At 45.2% G+C, this 25,318-nt stretch overlaps 1 protein-coding gene across 1 annotated transcript in view; it reads left to right on the forward strand.

The window, feature by feature from the left end:
• Positions 1-25,318, forward strand: part of KIAA1549L (KIAA1549 like) — a 116,229-nt gene that overhangs the window by 54,520 nt on the left and 36,391 nt on the right. Inside the window, exons 12-15 of the mRNA XM_047072033.1 lie at positions 1,127-1,254; positions 6,493-6,671; positions 12,704-12,921; positions 19,541-19,670. Coding sequence (XP_046927989.1) covers positions 1,127-1,254; positions 6,493-6,671; positions 12,704-12,921; positions 19,541-19,670 — 655 coding nt within the window. The remainder of the gene's footprint in view (positions 1-1,126; positions 1,255-6,492; positions 6,672-12,703; positions 12,922-19,540; positions 19,671-25,318) is intronic.

A 25,318-nucleotide genomic window follows, 5' to 3' on the forward strand; every position in this document is an offset into this window, starting at 1 on the left:
GAAGAATAAGAAGTTTGACGAGGCCTCTGGATATCTGCCTCCTGATTGTCTCCACAGAAGGGAAGGCAGTTGGACTTTATGATGATCCGAGACCTGAGGGAGCACAAACCTCAGCAGGGGCTCTAAGAGTCCGTTTCCCACAGAGTTTCAGAAGATCAGAATCACCCCCCACCTAAGGGAAGGGGAGAAGGCCCTGTGGCTTGCCCTATGTAATGCCTGCCTCATCTGAGGACATTGTAGGACTCTGTAGGCACTCTGGTGTGGAGGAGAGCCCCTACCTGCAGGGGGAGCGCTGGTTTCCAGGACTGATTTGCCACTCGCCTTCACATTCCTCACTTGCTAAACAAGGGTGACAGTCACCAAACCAGTGGATTGTCGTAATGATCCACTAACAGTTTTGAAAGCATTCTGCATAGTCTTTGGCACCTACTTGGTGCTTGTGATGGGGAGCCCTTGGACAGCATGGGTGGTGTCCTAGTATTTCTGTATACCAGTGTACCTGGCATAATGCCCAGCACAAAGCTGGTGCACATGACATATTTCCTGAAGAAATCAATAGCTGAAATTGGTAGTTTCAAGTGTAAGTGGTTACCAGTTAGCACAGTGAAAGAATGTGCTTGTGTGCACACGTGCGGATATGTGTAAGACAGAATAACTCAGTGGTGGAGTGACTTAAGCTTTAGTGGTCAAAGTATATCTGTAAAGGGAATAGGCAAAGAGAACCGTGTCTAATGCACGTCCCTGTAGATGTCACGTGAATCAAATGCTCTGCAACACTATCCAAAGTGCCGTGTTTTAAAAAGAGGGCATGCTTACAAACGCCATCACCGCCGTTTCCATAGTCACTGGGGGTTAATGGAACAGAGATGGGACCTGAGGGCCGCGCTCACTGAACTTCTCTTTGGAGCTAAGCGCTCCACGTAAACAATGCACTCCACAGCGACCAGCTGCTTAACCCACGCTGTAGTGTGGGGCTTGCTGTGTTTTCTTTTCCTGTATCATTTCTTCTTTGTGGATAAAACCAGAATGAAAGGCGACAGACATAAACTGCACAAATAAAATAACCTTGAGAGGAGGCTGCTGGAGTCGAAACTTACCATCTCCCTGTTGCTATGGTTACTTCCAGCAGGTCGCCCAGTGAGAATGGCTCTGTCATCAGCAAGGAATCAGGGAAGCCCAGCTCAGGGAGGCGCTCGCCCCAGAATGTAATGGCACAGCAGAAAGTGACAAAGGAGGAGGCACGGAAGAGAAATGGTGAGAAGCCCTCCTTGCCATCACCACCCCTGGGCCCGTCCCACACACACTTGCACACACATGTGCGCCCACGTTCACACAGACCCATGCGCTATAACCCTACCTTCTTCTCTCTGGTGTGCCCCAGAAGGGTCAGGAGTCTGCTAACTACCTCCTGGGGTATCGCCTCTCCCTTTTCTGCATTATTGTGTCTCATGCCCTCTGCTCCCTGTTCTTATGGAATTGAGCAGTGCCTTAGAAAAGCCCTGTGCAGCATGAGCTGGTGTTTGCCTGGAATGTTTCTAATTCTTGGCTGAATTGACAGGATTCCTAGCCACAGGTCCACTTGGGCAGCAGATCTCTGACTTACTGCTGGTCGTGGAGATTCCTCTCATTTTCTTGCCCTCACTCCCTTGATAAGTCTTAGGGGTTCAGTCTCTGCCAGTGAATCCAGATGCCACCAATCCACCTCTCCTAGGAAAAACAGCACAGTAATAAATCCGTCATCATAAAACTCAGCCTGTGCTTCTGCCTTTATTCTCCAGGGAAACGTATCTGTTTGGTTTCTCTCTCACACAGATCTTTTCCCTCCCTATAAAGGATGGGCATTGGAGTTTATTTCAAAGTCATCAGAACACAGCCTTACTGTGTTGCTGCACTATCTATACGTTGTGTCTGTTGGACATCCTTGTGTGTCCCCTCCTCCTGGCCCCATCTTTGTCCTGGCCATCATCTCCATGCACCCCTTCCATGTTTGATGCTGGCTGACTGGAGCCCAGGTTCAACTACCTGGTGCTGCCACTCATATTAGAAGAAATTCCTTTCAGGTCTCAGTGGGTTGTTAGGTGGCATCCTACAGAAATGCCACATGAAAAGCCAAACAATCTGGCACTGGGGTTAGGCGTGCTTCCCTTTTAAAGGAATTTGATGGAGTGTGGTTCAGGGACTCTCTCTTGGAGGTAGCTCCAGAATATTCCTTTGTTTCTTTTTTCTGGCCTAAAAAAGAAAAACAAGGAATAATGTTGCACAATAGATTTGTCTTCTGCAGGGAAAATGTGGTCTCCATTCCCATTTCCAGCCATTATATAAAGCACTGGTTTAAATTGTCATACTGATTTGATTCTTGAATTTCTTCTTCTCCTGAATTCCCCATGGCCTGTAACACAGAGGCTGTGCTTTCTACACCAGAATCAGGGTCTGGCACGTGGGGTTTTCCTGGAATATCTATCCTACGTGAGACCACCAGAAATCCTACCTATCACCTCTCTGCCAAGCCAGCTCACAGAAGGCTTCCCAGAAATATATAAAGTCAAGTCAAAATCTGTCCTCCCACACATGTCCCATCACCCACCCGGGTCCTCAGATGACCTTGAGTAACTCAGCATGTGTCTTTCTCAGACCTTCTTACTATGCATATGACAACACACACAATGTTTTTTGTTGTATTGCTTTGTTAATAAAGTGAATCAATGTACATACTGTTCTGTGCCCTTTTGCTTGCTTAAAAATGTACAATGTACAGACTCCTCTGTCAGTAAATCACATTTATAAGATGACGCCCTTCCCTCTCCCTTGCATTTAATCCACAGGGGAGGAGGGAGCAGAGCCTGTTTCAGACCCCATCACTCCCCACCCTGGCTGGGGAGATACTGACCTGCCCCAAATGTTCCTGCTGACCTTCCGCTCTTGTTTTTCCACCACTCTACCTGCCTCCTTATTGTTTAGGTCACTTTGATTATTTAAATATCAGTCTCAGAAATAACAAGAGCAGCCTGCATGAATGAAATCCAATTACTGTGCTATGTTGAGGTTTTAATACGTTTGTTCTATCAAAAAGCCATCCTTTCTCCAGGTTTATGGTACTTCATTGCATTTTATTTTTGTCGGAAAGAAACAGAAAGTGAGTTTTCAGGGTTGGCCGCTTCTCTTGTGCCTCAGGTTCCCATTCAGTGAGGTTCAGCTTGAAATTTTCACACAGAAATGATGGGACCGATTTGTTTAAGGTAAAATCCAGCAAATGCTGAAGCCCATCAGAATTCTGGGGTGGACCTTCCATAGAACCTGTCCTTTTCTTCATCACAGGGCTCCACATTCTCATATATCCGTGAGGTTAGAGCTCACCAAAATATCAGTAGTGTGTTTTTTTGGAATGGAAGACAAGCCGAAGGGAGGGAGAGAGGGAGGAAGGAAGGAAGGTGGGAAGGAAGGAAGGAATTCCTGATTTATGGAAGTTAAAACCAACAGTGAAAATAAGATACAACTAGATTGGGGACAGTGACATTTATGATGATGCTGATGTGATGGTGTCCAGGGCACTTCTACGGTTTAGCTGTGGCCCTTTCCTTCAGCATTCTCCCACATTTTTTCCTTTAGGGACTAATTATGCATCAAATATTCCCACGAACCTGCTGTACTCCCACACTTTAATAAATGAATATTTAACATATTCTCTTTTTACATCAGTCTTTTGGCAGGGAGCAGGATAACTAATTATTTTTCTCATAAACCTGGAGGGGTTATTGTACACATCCGAATCTTATTTGAGAATAAGGATGGGCAAGAACTGTAGTTTGTCCAACTTCCAGGGTATCCTTTTCCCATCCCATTATAGTTATGCTCTCTCCTTACCCTGTCCACATGGGAAGTGAGGGTGTCACAACCCAGAATCAGTAAAACTGCTGTGTGCTGTCTCTTCACCCTCTGCATGGTTTAGTGATCACAGAACCTGAACTTCTACATGTTCACCTGTTTTGCAAGTACTAACAACTAACAACAATCTCCTTTCCAAAGTCAGGAAATTGTAGTCATTCATTCCTTCCTTCCTTCATTGATGCAGAAAATCCTTATGAAAAGCCAGTGCCTGAGACACCATTAAAGGCAATAGACATCTGCCTTTTAAAGGGTAGGCAAGAATGGAGCTTATATTCTAGGGGCAGGGATGGGCACAGGTTAAATCAGTACAAGGCAGCAGAGAGAAGTACTATGCAGAAAGTATAACATAACAAGCTGATGGGCAGGTTATTTTAGATTCATGAATAAGGAAGTTTTTTTTCAAGCTGCAGTTGAAAAATAAGAAGGAACCAGGCATGTAAAGACCTAGGGAAAGAGCATTCTGAACGAACACCTAATACAGAATCCCAGAGGTGCGAACAAGCCTGATGTAGGCTGTTCAAGCAGGCCATTGTAGCTGGAGCAAAGTGGATAAAGGGAGAGATAGGACATGTGCTCGGCCAGGTGGTCAGAGCCAACTCACAAAGACTCAGGGTTTTATTCTGAGAGAGATGAGGCTTTGGAGGGTTATGATCATAGGAGTCCTGTGATCTGGTTACCTTTTGAAGAGATAATCATCCTGGCTGCTGTGACTATGTATCTTAAGTAGGACAACAAGGGTGGAAGCTCACAGGAGAGAGGTTGTTTAGGTGGATTATGTATGTATCACTGCATAACAAACCATCCCAACACCTGGCAACCAAAATGACAATCTATGTTTATTATCTCACGTAATGTCTGCAGATCAGGAATTAAGGAGTGGCTTAGTTGGGTGGTTCTGGCTCAGAGTACCTCAGGAGGTCATAGTCAAGATGTTGACCTGGGTTGTAGTCATCTAAAGGCTTGACTGGGACTTCAGTCCACTTACAAGATGGCTTGCTCACATAGTTATTGGAAGGAGTCTCAGTTTCGTGCTGCGTGGGTTTCTTCATAGGGCTGTTTGAGTGTCCTCATAACATGGTAGTTGACTTTCCCCAGAGTAAGTGATCCACGAGAGAGCAAGGTGGAAGCCACAAGGGTTTTTTTGTTTTGTTTTGTTTTGTTTTGTTTTGTTTTGTTTTGTTTTTTTATGACCTAGCCTTGGAAGTAACACACTGTCATTTCTGCTATTTCCTATTGGTTACATGGATCGGTCCTGTTCATCATGACTGTGAATATCAGGAGGCTAGGGCCATCTTGGGTGCCATCTTGGAGGCTGGCTGCCATAGGTGGCTTTCATAGTAGTTGTCCAGGTCTGACATAATGGTGGCCAGGCAAGAATTGACCAGCAAAACTCTACTTTAAAAGATGTGTGAGTAGCGATTTTCTTCTGTCATTGGCTGTTTGGTGGCCTATTTGCAAATAAGTCCACAGAAGCAGGAAATACTCCAATTATAGCCTTTTGTTAGACCATGAGGTGTTTTGGCCCCATCGTAAAATAACAATTTACTCAGCTTAATTTGACAAATCTATGATTATGATAGAGTGACAATATGATACAAACTATGTGTTTCTGGGTAATTTAAATGACGTCCCGATCTCTTGAGCAAGCAGTAGGAAAGATGAATACACTTCTATTACGTTCATATTTTATAGAACACCGATTTTGCTCCTAAATTGCCTACTGGTTTAGTTGTTTGAACAGGCTTAATTTATCTCTTGCCCAGCCGTGCTCCATAAACTGTCATTCTTTGAGTTACCTAATGGGAGTGTGCTTTAAGCACAAGTCAATCAGCAAGGTACTACTGGCCCTGGAACTTCTTCTGCCAGCTTAGTTGTGGAAGCACGAGGCAGACTGGTGTCTTTCAGCAATCAGGGCAGAATTATCTGTCAGCAGGGAGAATTACTTTAACAGAGTGTAGGCAGAATTCACTCTATTTAATTAGGGAAGTTGTCTACAGTTTTAAATTAGTTTCTCTGGCAGTTATTTCTTAGCTTTCTTTTGTTTCGACAAATGAAAAAACCCTAACCCAAATCATTGGAGAAGCAGCCTTGAGAAAGAAAAAAATAAACCAAATGTTAGCAGCAGTTCCTATGGCTGGTTGACCAGGGAAGACTTACTACCCTTACATCTTGCAAAACGGGATGGCTTTGGTGGCACAGACTGAACTGAATGCTGTTACTCTTTTGACTGTCGTATTTAAGAATAGTTGCCAGGTTTGGCCAAATTGTACTTTTTTCATCTCCAACTCAAACATAGAGAAAAAAAAATTTACTTTTTTTCCCCAAAAACATTTTGTCACAATTTTGAAAGAATGATTGTTACTGTTTATATTCAAACCTTTACAGTTCTTTCCTACCCATTGATCATGCAGTGGAAGAATGACTCGTATAGATCTTAAGAGAAACCCTTGAACAATAGTGAGCCCTTGGCAAAGAACCAGGTGCTATTGTTGCTGAGGTCACTTTGAATAAAGTAATGTCCTTAGGCGTTGAGCCTTACACAGATTCCCCCAGGATCATGCAGCTCCCCTACACCATAAAAATCAGGGTGTTTATGTTGTGCTTCAGTGCCTGCGAGTGACGAAGAGGAAGGAGCGGTGCTTTTTGACAACTCTGGCAAGGCGGCTGCTGATCCCTTTGACACATCTTCTGGATCTGTGCAGCTCATCGCAATAAAACCCACAGCCCTCCCCGTGGTGCATCCCACATCGGACCGGAGCCAGGAGTCAGCAGTCCTCAACGGTGAGGTGAGCACTTGGCGACCCAGAGCGGGGGACAGCCAGTGCAGCCAGGCCTCTGGGAATTCAGACTAAGAGACACCACCTGGGAATGCTGGGTGCAGGTTGCGTCCAGGTGTACAGGACTCTGTCGGTCATGTTTACCTCCGTGTGCACCGGCCTCAACGGGATGAATCAGGACACGAGTCACCCAAAAAAAAATGTTGGGTGATGTTTTTGAGGAGTTTTTGCCTTTCTTAAGAAGCCCAAGGGGACTTTTTAAAAACTGTAGTTATGGGGCACCTGGGTGACTCAGTCAATAGAGCATGTGACACTTGATCTTGGGGTTGTGAGTTCAAGCCCCACATTGAGGGTGGAGTTTATTTAAAAATTGTGGGTTTTTAAAAACAGTAGTTATGAAGAGAAACATCAGAAGTTCTTCCGCACTGTAAGCACACACACACAACCATCTGCCTTCTTTGGTAACATTCCTAAACTGTTCATTACGGGGTGCCAGTTGTAGTAGAATAAAAGGGGCTTGAGTTGATAAAGAACCAGTGGAGATAATGTCATACAGACAGGAATGTGGTCTACTACATGGGCTTTGAAATGACTTTTACTCCTTTTAGCAAGCTGGAAACAACCCCCTGCCTGCTCCCAAGAGGATATCAATGCATATCGTGATGTTAATCAATTTTCCTAAGAGTCTGGAAAAACTTTGTAACATACTCCAGAGAATGATGATTTGACCAAAAAAAAAAAAAAAAACAGATGGATGGATGGATGGATGGATAGTAGGTGTGGGCAGGTTAGAGAAGAGCAAAAGGGAAAGTCAGGGAAAGAGTATCTCCTGCCCCAGAATGGTCAGTGCGCTGAAAATGTTTATGAATTTTTAAGAACATGCAATGTGGAACCTACACCTTACAGGTGCATACACACATACTTCGTTTTTTCTCTCTTGTCCAGCTGTTGTGTTGATTGTTCATTCCATTTGTTTATACTCTGCTGTTGTTACCTACAACAGGTGGGAGATTTCCAAGGTTTTAAAGTCCTTTCCCCATCACACCTTAAGGAACATGCCAGGCCCCTGTATACCTGGGTGTTGAAACCATATCAGGGGCTCATCCTCATTCCCCGATCCGGGCCACATGATTCAGGAAGTGCCTCTTGCTTTCTGGACAGGAAGACTGAGCTGGCATAAAGGTGTGATAGGTTGAGGTTCATCAATTTTGGGGTTTTTTGTTTGTTTGTTTACTCCTTTACTGTTATCTTTTCCCCAAAAAGGTGCTTCCTCATTCCCAAGGAGATGAAGGAGGACAAGATTTTATGCTGGAGCCACCATTTGGTTCTCCTTCCCCTAGCCCAGAGCCAGGGAACGGAAGTGACACATAGGGATGATGGATGGAAGAAAGGAATGGATGGATAGAGAGGACCAGAGAAAGTAGGATCAGGAAGGTGCTACTCCAAGCAAAGCCCCATTCCTTCCAGTCTTACCTCTGGGGGTAGGAGAGGCATGACTGACCATTGAGGCCAGGGTGGTGCCCAGCTGGGTCACAACCCTTTGTGGGATAGTCCAATAAACATCGTGGATTCTCAGCACCACTGGTGCCTAGTGTTTCCAGGCTTCTGTGGCCACAGACACCTCTTGGTCCTCTTGGCCTTGGTTTCCCAACAAACCGATGGTGGCAGGAAGGGGTAGGGGAGAAAAGCATCCCTGTTCCGGGAGCCTCACAGGCTGTATCAGGAGAGCAACCCCCTGGACTGGAGGCAGGTGGATCCCAGACATGGCTAACCCACATATCATAGATGCTCTTGTTGAGTGGCATCCCCTGGAAAAGGGCATCTAGATCCCAGAACAACCCTGAGGGGCCATGGGTTTCAGGGGCCACCCCCTAGTAGGCTGGGCCAATTGAAGGTGGGCATGGGGACAGGATATGGGTAGTACTGGAACCAAGAGCATTATCACATTGGGAGTGTAGATGGGCAAGTAGGAGGTGGGCAGCTGCCCCCAAAGTGAAGGCCTGTGACTCCCACTGGATAGCCCCCCAGGGTCTGGGGTACTCTGCAGTAAGTGGAAGGAGCAGACTCTGTGCTCAGGGGAGAGGGTGCAGGCTTCCTGGTTCCCCTCTGGGAAGTCTCTCCCTCTGCTCTACTGAGCCCAGGGAAGGGGTGAAGGGGCCACAGAGGCCTCTCAGAGGGCAGCACTGGAGTGGGCACCACCTCCTTCCTACTGTGCCCAGAGCCAGCTGGACCTGGGCTGCTCCATGGTGCCCTCTCCCTGGTGTCCCCTAGCAAAGACTTTATGCTAACGCCCTCACTGGGCAGTGGCTGGGAAGTGGGGAGCTGGTATCACCAGCTGTGCAGCATGTAGGGGCCCAGGTCCTTGGCAAAGGCTCCCCACAAGCCCCTGCTCTGCCAGCCCCAACACAGGGCCATGTTGTGCAGCCCCAGCCCCTCAGCTAGGATCAGGCTCATGACGACCGCCCAGAAGTTGCCCTTGACCTGGAGCTTCCCAGGATCTTTAGGCACCTTGCGGGAGCATCAGTTTGAGAAGAGGTTGTGGCAGATGGAATCCTTCTAGCCCTACGGTAGTCCCTGAAGAAGGGGAATGTGGCCCGGACCTGATGGATGATCTGGGGCAGCTTCAACCTGTGGGAGGGTGCAGCCTGTACCACCCAGGCAACCATGGCCAAGTAGGTGTAGGGGGGCTTGTTATGCCACAGGTATCTCTGTTTCCTCCCCATGGGGGCTGGGAAGACAACTCCAACCTGGGAAGCCCCAGGCCTGGGTCGCTGCAGGTCCCCATACAGGGGAGGCAAGCGGTGTGGGCAGGGGCCTGGCCCTGTGGAGGGTGCAAGGCAGCGTGGCAGTGTGGTGAGGCAGGGCTGGGGGCCTGAGGCCCAAGGTTCCTCCCTTTTTAGAAGGAACTTCACTGGTTATAGACTTACAGAGCACTTCTGTGCTAACTTCCTCATTTTTTAGACAAAGAAACTGAGGCCAGAGGGTCAAGTGGCTTGCTCAGAGTCACACGGTAGTTATTGCGATAGCCATGATACGATGTCCGGGAGCCCTGAATCCCTGTCCAGTGCTCCTTCCCTCTCTTTAACTCACTGCGGCCCATTAGTGAAAACTAGCATTGTGCTTAAAAGAGCACAGACTCTCAAGCTATGCTTCAAGGATTTGAATTCATCTCTTCTACTTACTCTTCTTGTGACCTTAGGCAGGTTAGTTCGTTTCTTTGTGCCTCGGTATTTCCATTTGTAAAATGGGGCTATTGGGAAAATCAAATGAGTTAATATAAGTAAAATCCTTAGAACAGTGCTTAGCACACAATAAGTACATTATCATTGGTATTATTAATTAGTCAGCCAATGAGCAAGGATTTGTTGATCATTTATCATTTTATATTGCCCGCTTCTATACCTTGGGGACCTGTGTGTCTTCTCAAAGCCAATCATGCCCTCCAAATCTTTTGTTAGGCACACTTCTGCCACCAGACACACAAGCCCAGTGATAAAGGCCTCTGAGGTTGTCACTAATGCACTGCTAACTGCTCTTGATCAGCATGTTCTGCCGAGTAAGGACCCAGAGAGTGGTCGCCATGCCTGGATCTTTAAACCCCAGCTTGGTGATGTGAATGTCATGGGGACACATTCTGGATCTCAGCTAAATTCAACATTTCACTCCCTTTTTCTGCCAGGCTCATCACCCCATCCCAGTAGGAGAACAGATGAGCATTTTGCCTACCCAGAAATGGATACTTGTTACATTGTGGTAGCTAAAGGAATGGACCTTGCTGGCATTTGACTGGACTGGAAAAGAGGCCTGAACTGATCCCTGTAATTTGCTGCCTTGTGGCAGTTCAGGCAGATGGTCTTATAATTTTCTTCCTTTTTCTCTTATGGTTGGCTTGTTTCAGTGAAGAAACCACAACCCCAAAGCCATAAATTTTCCCTTTATGAATTATAGGTAATTCTTTTAAACATTATTTTAAAGAAAACATAACAACCACATAGAATGTTCAGAAGAAAAAAGAAAAATCACTGTAATCTCACTACCCTACCATATCCTGTTTTCATTTTCTCTACCTCCTTCTCAAACTTTTGATCAAACTCATGTATATTTTAGAATCTCATAGAGACAACTTTGTATCTTGTATCTTAAACATTTGCGGTGTTGCTATGGTCTTTGGGATGGTTACTGTTAATGACTTAGTTAAGTAGGTATACCATTGATTGGAAAAGTGATCTACCATTGTTCAAAGCTTCCAGGTTTTTTTTTTTTTTTTTTTTGGTTTTAGCTTTAGTTCCGGTTATGATATGTGAGCAATTTCATGCTTGACTTTGAAAATCTCTTTATTCTGACATAATTTCAGATTTACCTAAGAGTTGCAGTGATAGTACAGAGAGCCCCACCGGCTCTTTACCTACCCCGAGTGTGAACATCTTACATAACCACCGAATAATTATCAAACCCAGAAAATTAACATTTGTACTCTGTGATTGACTAATCTAAGACCTAATTTGAATTTCACTGGTTTTCCAGCTAATGTCTCTTTCCTGTTCCCAGGATCCAGTCCAAGATCCCACATAGCATTTAGTTGTGTCCTTAGTCTCCTCCAGTCTGAACGGTTCCTCAGTCATTCCTTGTGACCATTCTTTGTCTCATGACCATTACTCTTTTGAAGAGTGCTGGCCAGTTATCATGTACAATATCTCTCGGTCTGGGTTTGTCCAGTGTTTTCTAATGATTGGATTGAAGTTATGCATTTTTGGCATAACCACGGGGGTGATAGTCCCTTTTGTCAGCATCATATCGGGAAATATTTGATACTGACATGACTGATTACTGGTGATGTTAACTTTCATCCCTGACTTTGAAGCTCTCTTGGAATGTTGCTTAAGGAGAGATTCCAGAAATGGGATTCCTGCCTCAGAGGATGTCATACTAGCTTCTTCTCCCTTTTAGTTTTCTTGGTGGCAGGCAGAATAAGGGAACAATTAAGACCTGTGAAATGCGACCAACCTAAAAATATCATTAGGGCTCAGGTTGGGGAGATCTTTGCAAAAGTTAGGAAAAGTATGCTGTAAAAACAAAACATCTAAATGGAGCTGTGTGTTGATGAACCTTCGGCCTCATCCTGTAGGTTGATACGTATCTTACCACTAGATGAATTATCTCTTTATGCATTACAGAAAACTCTTTTAAAGATTATTTTAAAGCAAACATAATAACAACACTATACATGGTTATATTAATATAGTCAAGTCCGGTTACAAACAGCACTGATGGTCCTCCATGTAATCCAGTAGGTGTCAGGCTGACTTCATCATTCAGCTTCATTCGTGGGTGTAACTTCCTCATCATTTGTTATTTATTTAACATAGCCATCTGTTGGTATCTTTGACAAGTCAGAAGGTGTGTTGGCCATTTTCCTCTTGATGTGACCAGACTGACTTTGCCCCGTAGAGCAGAAATTGGCTGGCATTAGTGGCCATACAAGGCTTCAGAACTACCTATCTCTCAAGAAAGATACAGATTGACAAAAATAAGCTCTCACATGCAGGTTGGTAGAGTGGAAGGACCTTGGGAACAGCATGTCTGCTCTCCCTTCTCCCTAAGTTCATCCTAACTCAGCCTCTTCAGGAACTGGCTATTGTATCCATCTGGGCACCAGCTAAATGGCTAGGGGAGGTCATTGGGTTCCTCAGGGCTGGAGCTAGAAGTAGAGCACCAACTCAGAAGCTCCCACACAGGAGAACCAAAGGAGTTAAGGTGGGATCAGCCTTACACCACAAAGACCTGAGGAGGTTTGGGTAGGCTAGGGAGAAGAAGCCCCCGATGGAAGGTCCAAGTGACTTAGGTGACTGTTGGGCTCCACACTGTTTGTGGCCCACTGTTGGGGGCTGGTCTTGGAATGGGACACAGGTGGGTCTGGCTGGCTCAAGGACCTGAGGTGAAGCCTAGGACAGCTTTTGCAGGAGTTGTGACCTGGTGAAAACCTCCCACCTGTTGGCCATGCCTGGTCAGCTGTGGGCCTGAGACATACTCTCTCTCCCCAGGTAAACAAAGCCCTGAAGCAGAAGTCAGACATCGAGCACTATCGGAACAAGCTACGCCTCAAAGCCAAGAGGAAGGGATATTACGACTTTCCACCGGTGGAGACAAACAAGGCTCAGACAGAAAGAAAAAAGATGTATGAGAAAACCCCAAAGGAAATCGAGCACGTTTTGGATCCAGACCCAGAACTGTGTGCTCCATTCGCTGAGTCTAAAAACAGGTGCAGTGTCTAAGGGCTTCTCTGATGGTCCCAGGACCGTTAGTGGGATGAGGGCAGAGGGTGCCTTGGGTAATACAGCTCTGGTCTCTTGATCTGTCCTTAGGACTGTGATCATTGCTGGCTGCTGATGTGGACCATGCTAGTCTGTGCAAGCCAGTACTCCATAATGAGTTTAGAAAAGAATAAAATTGAAGCCATTAAAAAAAAAAAAATACTTGGGCAAACAACCGTAATTGTCCTTTAGCTTAATAATATTTCCAAACCAGTAGCTGTTTCAGAGATGGGTAAAGATATAATTATCACACTCCTGGTTATGCAACTTCCAGATCAAAGGACATTGTATTTTTCAATTAATTATTGGCTCTTGTGTAAGAAAAGCAAATTTTATGCCCCACCTTTTCATTCAGCATCAGTAAATACTTACCACATACCTACTCAGAGCTCTGTGCTGAGTTCATCTCTTTAATTCATAGATTTGTTCATTTATTTGACATTTATCATTACCTACTCTGTACTGGGCACCCTGCAAGCTGCTGAATACTCTCGTGGCCATGTAGGCTTTTTCTCATTCATTCATTCATTCATTCATTCGTTCATTCCACTCATTTAGCATTTTATGGTAGACAAGACAGCCCAGTCATTGCTTTTGTGGAACTTAAAGTCTGATGGGACAAAAAGATAGCTACCCCCAGAAGTTTGTTACTCGTAAGTGCAGAGGGTGTTTGCAATGTGAGGTGATATAACAGCGTAAAAGGGGGACCTGGCCTCAGAGGGAGGGTGAGGCCTAGCGGTTTGGATTGACATCTTCCCAAGCTTTGTTGCTCACTAAGCAAAGAGTGAGCGACCTCACCTACTGGTTTAGCAAAGCTAAACATCTTTCTTCTTTCCTCCCCATCCTAAAGCACCTCCTCGGAAGCATTTTCATGGTTTGAGACCATCCCTTTCAAATATACATTCTCCTTGGCAACAGCCCCTTGGCTTTGGGCATGCCAGCTCTCCGATCCACGCCATACACAGCCTTGGCAGATCCACCCTCCACAAACCGGGTGAGACACGACAGCTCCCGCCCTGAGTGGGTATTTGTTAAAAGCACACGTGACTATGTGACAGGCTCAGATGGGATCACAAGATCAAGGTGGGAGGAGGGGCCCAATTTTATTAGCAGAATTGATATCATTTATTTATAGTGAAGGAAAGAAAGAATTCATTTACCATGCTTCTAATTAGACTTGGTGGGTCTGATCAGCTGTTGATGTAAAAATCACACTTTGATGGGGCTCACGTGTATTGTGATACAACATGTATGTGTCACCGTGTTGATAACTGTAGAAAGGAAGGAAGAAGGGTATAGATTTTATAGGAAGGCTGGTGGCTTCTTCAGCTTGTAAGCCGCACTTGAGGACTTTTTAGTCAGGGGTCTTCTACAGACCGGGGCAGAGAGTTGCTTTTCCCGGGTTTTCTGCTGCCACTTGGGAAAAGAATCAAGAGTCATGTGCAAATACAAGGAACTTAGCTTGGAAGGTATTTGGGAAATACATAAAGTATTTCAGTTGAAGCTTTTTATAAGGAGAGTGGACACAACTTCATTGCCATAGACCTGCATCCCCACTGCTCAGCAAAAGCTCAGGCCAGATTCTCAAGGCCCTTCGATGGCCTGCTGATGCTGTCAGCATGTATTCCATTCTCCATAAATGTCTGTTGAAGAAGGGATTGAATGACTCTCAAAATAATGTTTAAAAATTTTTTTTAACATTATGAAGGGGAAATATGGAAGATCCCAAATTGGGTGAGGTGGGTTAGGAATGGAGAGGGGACAAATAAGGGATGGGAATGGGAAGGGAAGGATTAACAGAGACAAAGAGAGTGGCAGTGACTTGGTAAGCTCTGAGGTGTTACTCTTTTCTTCTTCTTCTTCTTCTTCTTCTTCTTCTTCTTCTTCTTTTTTAAGTTTATTTATTTTGAGAGAGAGAGGGAGAGAGAGAGAATCCCAAACAGGCTCTGCGCTATCAGGGCAGAGCCCCACACAGGGGCTTGATCTTGGGAACCGTGAGATCACGACCTGAGCTGAAATCAAGAGTCAGACACTTAACCAACGGAGCCACGCAGGCACCCCCCTGAGGTGGTATTCTTGTCACACTCTGTCATTGACTCGAGAGGCTGCTCCTCGTGTGTGGTGTCTGTTGTCACAGGTTGGAGTTACCTGTTCATTGGTGCTCTCAGTTCAGCTCCGCAGAGGTTCTGCCCTCAGTGACGTCACCACTGCAAGGCACACGTGAGGGAATCATTGTCCGGTCCAGGGGTGACCAGGATTTTACCCTGAGACCTAAATTACATCAAATCAGAGACAGCGTTTAGATTCCAAATGTTGACTCATCCCCACCTCTTTTAAAAGAGTCCTCACAGCTTTTTCTTTAAAGTCAGAAGAACACCCCCATTTTTATGTTATAAACTCTTACCCGGAGGCACAAAGAATGTAATGTAACTGAGGCAGATGCTGGCAGAGTCCCCCCCGCTACAGATTCCCATGGTCCCCACTGCTCTGGTACATCCTACATCCAGCAGCATCCTCCTTCCTGTGAGCATCTATGACTCTGATTTGAGGGCTTTTTCTCAGCAGCCCCCGCCAGAAGTGCCACGTAGCTGATGCGCTCTGGAGCAGTTTCAGTCAATGACAGATGGGAGCCGATGGGTAAACACCCCAGCAGGAGAACTCTGAGGTGTAAGCCACACTGTTGTGATAACCACATTTTCTAGCTTTTGTATTTGACCGTTTGACTTCTGGGATCTTGCCAACTCTTAGAGAAACTGCCCCTCCCAGGGCTGTCTAGCCAATTCCTAGAGACTGTCAAGGGCTGGCCTGCTGGTGCCCCTTTTATATGTGAACCAAACAAGCCAGAGTCCATGCCCCAACCTCCTCCTTCACCAAGGGCTGTCACACTCTGGGCTCCAATCCCCCTGCCCTGACCACCTGAGGACAGGGTACCTCACAACCAGGAACAGCCCCTGTGTCCCAGGGGGCTGCTGAAATTATTCCAGAAATCCAATCTGCAGCCCATTTACCCTGCCTTGCCTTCCCAAGGAAACCACAATAAAGTCTCTTGCCTTTACCTCCTACTGCCTTGTGACTGATCCTGGTGCCTTCCCATGTGGTGCCCCATGGCATGCCCCATCCCCTTGGAATTGTAAGTATAACAAACTATCTTTTCAACGGCGGTCACCTCCTGATCTGTTGGTCTTGCCCTATCTAAATAAAATAAAGCCTACATTTTAATGCAACTATGCCCCATGCTTCTCCAGGAAGATTGAGCCCTAGCTGCCCAAAATACTAATCTGCTGTATATCATACCCTTTATCAACCTCCTTCCCGAGAATTCTCTAGATTGAGCCCTGGCTGCCCAAAATACTAATCTGCTGTATATCATACCCTTTATCAACCTCCTTCCCGAGAATTCTCTGTCTCATTTCCCCACTTCCCAACTTGTGCTTCCTGGAATCTCTTCCCAAGTAAACCATTTGCACTCAAATCCTCACAGAGCCTGCTTCCAGGAATACCCAACCTAAGGCAATAACTTACAAAGACAGAGCTGCTCTGATGGAAGCAGGGCCTCGGCCTCCTCCTCATCCTCGCTGGTTTACCTTCCATCCTTGTGGAACCCTAGGTTTCCACAGAACACAGTTTGGGAACTACTTTCTTAAACTTTATTGTGGGATCAAAAAACCCCTAAAAATGCAAATAAAATTTATCACTATCTGTGCAGCAGTATTTTCAGAGGTAAAAAACTTTGCAAGTTTCAAAATGTATTAACTTTTAAAGAATATAGCAAAATACAAACAAGAAATGAATGTACCTAATGGAACTCCATTAGAGAGGTAATTCCTCTACCAAGAGCCTAATTTATTTCTAAGTAGTTGCTTACACACCAGGCACACATTAGTGGTCTGCTCAGTTGAGATCCATGTTAAATAGCAGCCTTTAGGCTGGGTATCATAATGGAACACTGTCTTTGATGGAAAAGGAGACTGGAGTGCACCCCAGTGTCTAAGTACTCACCCACATTCATGGTTCTTGAAAGGGCTCACAGTCTCGCTATTGTATTTCTAATACTTCCAAAACAGCCTACTTAAATGTCAATTGCTAATCCTAGTATTTACTGCCCCCCCCCCACACACACACCCTTATTAGTAAATCTTTTCTAAATGGGCTAATTGGCAATCTCAGTACGGTTGTGAAGCCTGCTTTTTTAAAAAGTGATTTGTAATTAGGTCAAGGATGAGAATTCTTTGGGATCTGCCTTAAAGTGTGAATCACTCTGTATCACAAGGTCGTGTTCCATTCCTAAAGGAAGCTTCTAATTGCAGATAACGACAGGGCAGTTTATACTATTAGGTTTAAGCTCCTATATTAGTCAGGATTCTTTTGGTTGCAAATGATGGCAACCCAGCACCAACTGGTTAAATACAAAGAGAATTCATCAGTGAATGTGAAAGGTCAAGACTTCAGGCATGACCGGATCCAAGGGGTCATACAACGTCCCCCCTTTTTGGCTTGCCCTCTCATCACTCTTAGCTGGTTCCTCTTCAGGCTCTTGCCTCATAGTGGAAAACTGGCTGCCAGCAATTTTTGGCTTATATTCTGTCCTCTTAGAAACTTCAATGCCAAGAGAATGCCTCTTTCCTGGTTGCTCTGGTGAAAGCCCTGAGACTCAGTCTCATTAGACCAACTCACATGACCACCCTCTAACTGATCATTGTGGCCATGGGGATGTGATGCTTGATTGTCCAGCCTGAATCACAGGCTAACCACAACAGGAAGGATAGCCTCCAGAGAACATCATAGTGCTGTCACCAAAAGAAGGTTAACATGGGTATCAGGCAAGCAGAGATCACAGAGACTCTCTAAACACATGTAAGCTCCTCATAGTGAGCGAGCAGGCCTAATAATGTCTATTTTATCCCCTAGGCCAATTGCAAGGGTAGTGTTTCACCTTGGGAATTCTAAGGGCTATTCTAGACTAATAATAGCATGTGACTCTCATGCCATCACTAACGGGGTGTGTGATCATGAAGAGGTACATATATGTATACCTGCCAGGCTTCTGGCTCCCCGCATAGTCACTGGGAATAAAGAAAGTGACCTCTTCACCTTTAACCCATGAATGGATAGATCTTGGAACGGAGACATAAAATAGGTGGTGTTTGGGGAAGTCCCTGAAAATAGATGCTCTGAAGTGCCAGTTATTCACAGGGAGAAACCGATTGTTGGATGACAGGGCAGTAGCCATCTTTGTCACTCAGCAGTGTCATGTGAAACCGCCTACCCCCATCGGGCCTCACTCCCCACTTGTAAGAGTTGCCTCTTCAGGAAGAAAAGCGCAGCCACAACCCTCACGGTGTTCCTGTTCCTTCCTCTTCAAAAAGATGCCTCAAATGGCAAGTGTAAGCAGACAATGGTGACAAATGTATGCATTTCCTGAGGGAGCTGAGGGGAGCCTCTCAACATGCTATGCCCTGGGCCTGGAATGTTCTGTGTAGGATTGGCATGTGGCGGCTCTATTTAGGTCTCAGGTGAACTGTCCCCCTCTCTATCCTATCTAAGTTGCCCCCGTTTTAGCCATCCTCTGTCACATCATCTTTTTCTTTTTTTATTTTCTTTTCTTAAGTTTATTTATTTTGAAAGAAAGAGAGCACGAATGGGGGGAGGGGCAGAGAGATAGAGGGAGAGAGAGAATCCCAAGCAGGCTATGTAATTAGTGCAGAGCCCAATGCAGGGCTCGAACTCACAAACCACAAGATCATGACTTGAGCTGAAACCAAAAGTTGGACACTTAAATGATTGAGCCACCCAGGCACCTGCATATTATTTTTCTTAATAGCACTTACCACCCTCTGAAATATTGTGAATTGTCTGTCTCCCTCATTAGAATGTAAGCTCCAGGATAGCAGGGCCATGTCTGTCTTGCTCACCGTGGATCCTTATCATTTTCCACAGTGCCTAGCACATGGTAGGCATTTGGTAAATATTGGATGGATGGATGGATGGATGGATAAGCTCCAAACTGCCTCTTGGTTTACGGCTCCTCAGACCAGAAAGGAATCCACTGGGGGAAAGGTAGAAAAGAAAATCTATCAGTATTTACAGTATTAAGTGGCCCATTAGCCACAGGATTTATTAACACATCATGAAATCCTGCCTGTGAAATCAGAAAGATTAAAAAGAACAGCAGGCTAGCTGAGTCAACAGTCAACAAAAGCAAGTTTGTTCTCCAGCATTTGCTGTCCTGGAGGGTCAGGTCAAGGGAGAGTCCCCGGCCTTGCCATCAGCAGCATTTTAGATGAGGTTGTAGTGTTGCAATTGATTATAGTTACCGAGTTTCCATTAGAAGAGTATTTACAATTCAGCCAAATGCTTATAGCATCTAGGAAAACAGAAACAAAAACAGAAACAATCTTTTATTCCACTATTCCTATGGCCTCTGATGGTCGGAGAGCAAATAGCATGAATTCTGAGATCTGCAAGGCAAATCCAAACCCTTCATTGGTTGCCTGTAGTTTGGATCAGTGGAGAATTCCATCTGTCAGGGCATTTGCTGCATCATAACAGTTGTTGGATTTTCTTCAGGCAACAGATGAAGAACTCTGTCTACCGAAGCCGGCAGTCTCTGAATAGCCCGAGTCCTGGGGAAACGGAGATGGACCTTCTGGTGACTCGGGAGCGACCCCGGCGTGGAATCCGTAACAGCGGATACGATGTAAGTGTCTGCTGGGCCAAGGTGATTATAGGCTTTGCTTTCCCATAAGAGCAGCGGAGATAGAACACCCCAAAATGTTTCACTTCACTATATATTTGTGGAATTTAAAAGTGCACTAAAATGTTTTCTCTTTCCTTATTCGTAACTACCTCTTTTGCAAGTAAGACTACTTGGAATGTGTCAGAGTAACAAATTACGGCTAAAAGGATTCTGATTTCTGAATCCAACCATTTTATGAATAGTACAGTATTGATCTTAAGTCAGTAGTGTTTCTAAATGTTCTTAATTTTTTCCCCTCTGTCCTTAAAACTCAGTAGGAACCACGGCTGTGAGTTAGAATTCATTTGAACACAGGCTTCTTTTAATCCATAGCAGTGTTGAGAAGTTGGATTGGTTCCTGATTTCATAACTCCTCAATATGCCATAGAAACCATGAGATGTCCAATGGAGTGATTTGGTGATTTCATATGATGAAGCCCATGCTTATGTTCAGTGATGTCTCCAAACTGAAAAAATTGTTCTAACCCCATCGAACTTCCCAGATGAGAGTTACAGTGTGGTGCCTCACATCCAGTCGCTCACATCCTGTTAACGTAGTTGTACCCCTGAGCATACATGAATGCGACTCTGGTGGAGGCATTCAGGAATGCTTCACCCTACCCCAGGATTTCAGATGGCCTTAAATCTACTCTTAGGTTTTATGAAAAAGGTTTCTTTCCCATTCTCCTAAAATATTTCTCTAATTACAAATAAGGTTTTTTTTGTATCAAGAGTTATGATTCAAAAATGTCTGGATACAGTTTTGTTATCATCTGTGAGATTGTGATTTGCAAATGACACTCGATTTCTTAAATATACCATGCTGATTTGAATACCAAAAGATTTTTCCCCCCTTAGGATTGGCCATTGTTTGCCACTAAATCTTTAGGTGGGATTTAGGTGCCACAAAATCTTTAAGTGGGATTTTAGTGATTCCATTAAAAACAAATATTCTGCCTAATTTGAATTTCTGGTTACCTTACATTCAAACTTGACATTTGTGTTAGTGGTAATAATCTTTTATTTCTGTTTTTCTTTTTTGTATAAAACAAATTCATAGTTAATTTTATAAAATTGCAGATGCTTTGGGCAAATCTTTTCTTTTCCTCCAGGTGAAATTTTCCAACATTGATTTTTCTCCTCATAAAAATATTTTTTATTCCAAACTCGGCCAACAATTTGATAATCAGCCAGTGGTTAAAAATCAGGTATTTGAGTTTTCCAGCTAATCTCTCCCTACGAACAGTGAATATCTTTCCTACATGCTTATAGTTTCAGGGACTCCTTTTGCTCGGGCATTCCTGAGGTATGATAGGATTCTTAAACATATTTCAAGATTGGAAATAAATAGGCATCTTGTGAGAGTCTAGGCACAGACATTTTTACAGTTTGGGGAAATAGGGCAGAGATTTGCCTACTAGTCTTGAAAAGAGGACAGTGCAGTTGTTGTTGTTTAACTGCTATATGCCATGACTTGCCGTGCTGACTTCATACTTTTAGACCGCCACGTTAGTACATGACTTACAACAACAGAAGGAAGGAGATGATATTTAAAAAGAGGTTGCTCACCCCTCACACTTGTATAAATATTCCAATTATAGATTGCTTTCAGGGAAGCCCTCTTCATTCTCATCGATTTTTCTTAAATATACATGTCTTGAGAATTGCATATCATCTCATAAGCATAAGCAAAGATAAGTTTCCTTAAGACAAAACGATCACCAAGGGACCAATTTTAAGAATTTAGACTGTTGTCTGTAAGAATGCAGTTTGCTTCCTGTTTCTCCTCCTGTGCCTTTTGCTCTGATCACACGAAAAGCACCTCTCATTTATTGACTGCACACAATAGACCAGCCTCTATTCTAGTCTTTTTATGTGAATTATCTAATTGAATTTGTACAGACACCAGTGAGGTAGGAACCCTCCCTGCACCCATTGTACAGATAAGGAAACCCCGGCACAGAACAGTTGCATCATTTGTCTCCCCAGCTCCCAGAGCCCATCCTCTTAACCGCTGTGCAGTAGGACTTCCATATAAACCCACCACACTATCTATCTGCCTTCACATGACGTAATACATATCCTGTGTCTCTGATCTCACCAAGAGGCTGGATGTCAGGTTTCATAAGAATCCTTGCATGGATAACTCATACCAGCAAACAATAGCCCGGCTGATAAAGTAGGAAAAGAAGACAGTCATAGCTTTTCTCAACTTGATTTTCCAAAAACGCCAGGGCACTCCTGACAAAAGAACCCATTAGCCCAGCAGGGAACAGGTCATTCAGTTGGAAGCATGTCCTTCTTCCTACTGGGTCTGGGGATCTTGAAGCCAGGCCAAGATTTCCAGTCATTTCTGCCAGATTAGGGAACACCAGGGGGACTGGCTCCTTGACATTATAGAAACAGAAGCAGTGGGAGATTGATTTAATTTCTCCAAAGCTGACTACGTTAGAATCCCAACAAGAAAGCCTGGGTGTAAAAATAAATTAGTAAATAAATAAATAAGCAAACACACACACTCGCAACACAGGCAAATCTGAGCCCCGGGACTGATGGCAGCCTGGATTGTTTCAAAATGTTTCCATAGAGCAGGATGTGTTGGGGCCTGCACAAGAGACAATCAGCTCCAAGGGCTTTGGGAATCTCTATGTTTTGCAGCAACAATTCTTAACCTCTTTGTCCCCCCTAACAGCTAAGGGATGCAACACACTCCTGGCAGTCACTGTGGCTCACTTGGGTAGTAATTTTCTAGGAGTAATTTTCTAAACCCCATTAGACAAAATGCATAATTTTAGAAAGATGTCCCAAACTGATCACTGCTAAAAGGCCAGACCATATCTTTAAACTAACTTTGGCATTGAAATGAATTCCTCCCAGTGCATAAAGCAGGTAGAAAAAAAAGTCACCTTAATATTTAAAAGCAAAAATGCATCTGTTTCAAAGTATTTTTCTAAATGTTATTTTCTGAATGCAAGTCATGGAGAAAATAACGAGGTGATGAGGAGGGAAAAGAAAATGCCCCAAATGTGAATGATCAGGTAGAATAAAGACCCAAGTGATCTTCCCTATGTCAGCCAAATTAGTAATCCCTTTATGTGGTTGAGGAATCAACCTTTGCTTCCAAAGGACAAGGAATAATCATATTGTTCCCCCTGACATAAAAATACACATCCTCAACCTTGATTTGTGTTTGGAGTTTTAAAAAATGTGACAGAAATGGGGTCAGGTATACATGTGCCTTGGCAATGAGGGAGACTCTGGAACAGAACGTTTGAACTATAACTTTGAAAATGAATGCCCACCTCTCAGAAGCAGAGACCTTTACAGGCTCCTTCTCCTCAGGTTTCTCTCCAGCACCTTGCCCAGGCTCCACACCCTGGTGGTCCTCAGAGAGCCTTCATGGTAAACCCTAAAATGTGGCTGAAGGGTTTGAAAATGTTGAGGATGACTGGTCCACTGATGCCTCTCAGAAGAGGTGGTGTTGAAGGTTCTGCTGTCAGGGCACAGCCACCAGTCATTCCAGGGGTGTTCTCCAAGGAAATGTGTGGACATGTTAGTGACAGCCAGATGGCTTTGCAATTGAGAAGTACATGTAAATCTATAATAAGAGGTACAATATCAGGCAAGATTCTGCTGCAGAAAACAGAAAACATCAAGCCATTGGAATAGACCAAAAATGACTGTGCGGAGTTAGGCGCTCACAAAACCTTTGGAGGGCTGGCAGTGTGTTCTGGGAGAGACTGAGAACAGAACCCCAGGGCTGGCCCTGACCAGGGCCGGCTGCCTCTGCCCCCAGCAGGACGGTGGGGAGGTGGTCTGCCCTGGTACAACCAGGGAGCAGAAAGACGGGCTCTGGCTCATTTCCTCGGCCCAGCCTGCACATCAGTGCACCTCACTGACAGAACCCCGTGTCCTGCATAGCCACCGCTGCGGACAGGGCCCCAAGCGAGCATGGACCTGTCAGCCTGGCACTGGAGGAGCACCCGTGGCAAGGAGGTTGTGGAATGCTGGCCGCCATCCCCACAAGTGAGAGATGCGATGAGAATTACCAGCCAGAGCAATATTTGGGGAGCGGTGGGGAGACCAGTGGAGGCACGTTTGGCCAAGGGGAAGATGAAAGCATCACTCAGAGCTTAGTCCCCAGCCTCTGGCTGAAGGCGTGGGTGTGCTGTGTCGTGTGTAATAGGGCTTTTATTTGCTGGCGTCTCTCAGCTCACAGGGCAACCAGCTCCCTTTGTGTCAGGTGAACGGTGGTTACTAGAAAGAAAGGAGGCCAAAGAATCAGAGCGGTTGTTTTGATGGGTTCCATCTGCAGAGGAATGAAATATGATCTGGAAAGCCCCGACTGCCTGTAACAGTTCGTAGCAAGTCTGAGGCCTTCTAGGGAAATTTGTCAATCCTATATTATTAATGGAAGCCTCTCCTCCTCACTCCCCAGCACATCGCCAGCATCTTATGGCTTTGGGATGATGGTCAGAAACCAAGGAGACTAGTGCTGCTTGGTGTTCCCAGTTAAGGGGTGGCCAACTCTTGGTTTCATCGGGAGGCAAATGGGTGGATTTGAGCATTTTGTTTGTTATGCTCTGAACTGGGTGCTCTCGTGTCGACCCCACCCTCACCGCCATCACCCTCTCCGCATCCAAGCTGGGACTGTCTTACCTGTGTCCTCCCAAATCAGCCTTTCTCCTACCTCTTTCTACCAAATCTCTTTCTCCTACCTCTGCCAACTAGCTTAAGCTGTTAATAAGCCTGGCTTGATACATTGTCTCAAGTTAATTTATGCCATATTATATTTTATCGGGGGGCTTTTGATCCTAAGGATAATAAGAAACCAGTCCCCCAGAGGGTGCTTAGGCAGCTCAATTGGTTGCGCATCTGACTCTTGATTTTGGCTCAGGTCACCATCCCAGGGTTGTGGGATCGAGGCCTGCATTGGGCTCCATGCTGAGTGTGGAACGTGCTTAAGATTTTCTCTCTCTCTCTCTCTCAGTCTCTCCCTCTGCCCCTCTTCCCTGCCCACGCTCTCTCGTGCTCACTCTCTCTCTCAAATTAAAAAAAATAGAAAAAGAAAATCAGTCTCCCTGATTGAGCCCAAGGCAAAGTAGTGGAGGTGTTTGGTGGCGAAGGGGGCATTTTGCTGTAGTCCAGATCTCACCGGGCTGGTGGCTGTCCAGATACTTGCTAACCCCACAAACATGGAGGCCACTTTGCAAGTGGGGAGCAAGAAGTAGATTCTCGTTGGCAGCTTTGGAAAGGACTGGGCCAGGTTTCAGGATGGCCCTGTGACCTCACTTGGAGCCAGGCCCCCCTCCAGGCCCAGGACTTCCCTACCATGCAGGCAGTTTCCCACTGGGCAGGAGACAGGCAACTTCCTCTCTGTTGTAAGCATGCAGGTGCCATCTGCTTGCTCATTGTCTCTGATTCCCTGAGCTCCGAACACTACTGCTGCTGCTCCTGATGCCCACCTGCCCATCCCGCTGCTCCTGGACTCTGAGACCTCATAGTCTCTTATGGCAGGCCAGGGTCCCCAGCGTGCTCTAGGTATGGACACCCGTAAGGAAAGGGAATGAAGCAGGATTAGGCAGAGTTAAAAGTCGGGCTGTGGTACA

This window comes from Lynx rufus, unplaced genomic scaffold (genome assembly GCF_022079265.1).
Source record: "Lynx rufus isolate CCGP_SWC_20201006 ecotype Redwood Valley unplaced genomic scaffold, mLynRuf1.p SCAF_9, whole genome shotgun sequence".
NCBI classification, from domain to species: domain Eukaryota; kingdom Metazoa; phylum Chordata; class Mammalia; order Carnivora; family Felidae; genus Lynx; species Lynx rufus.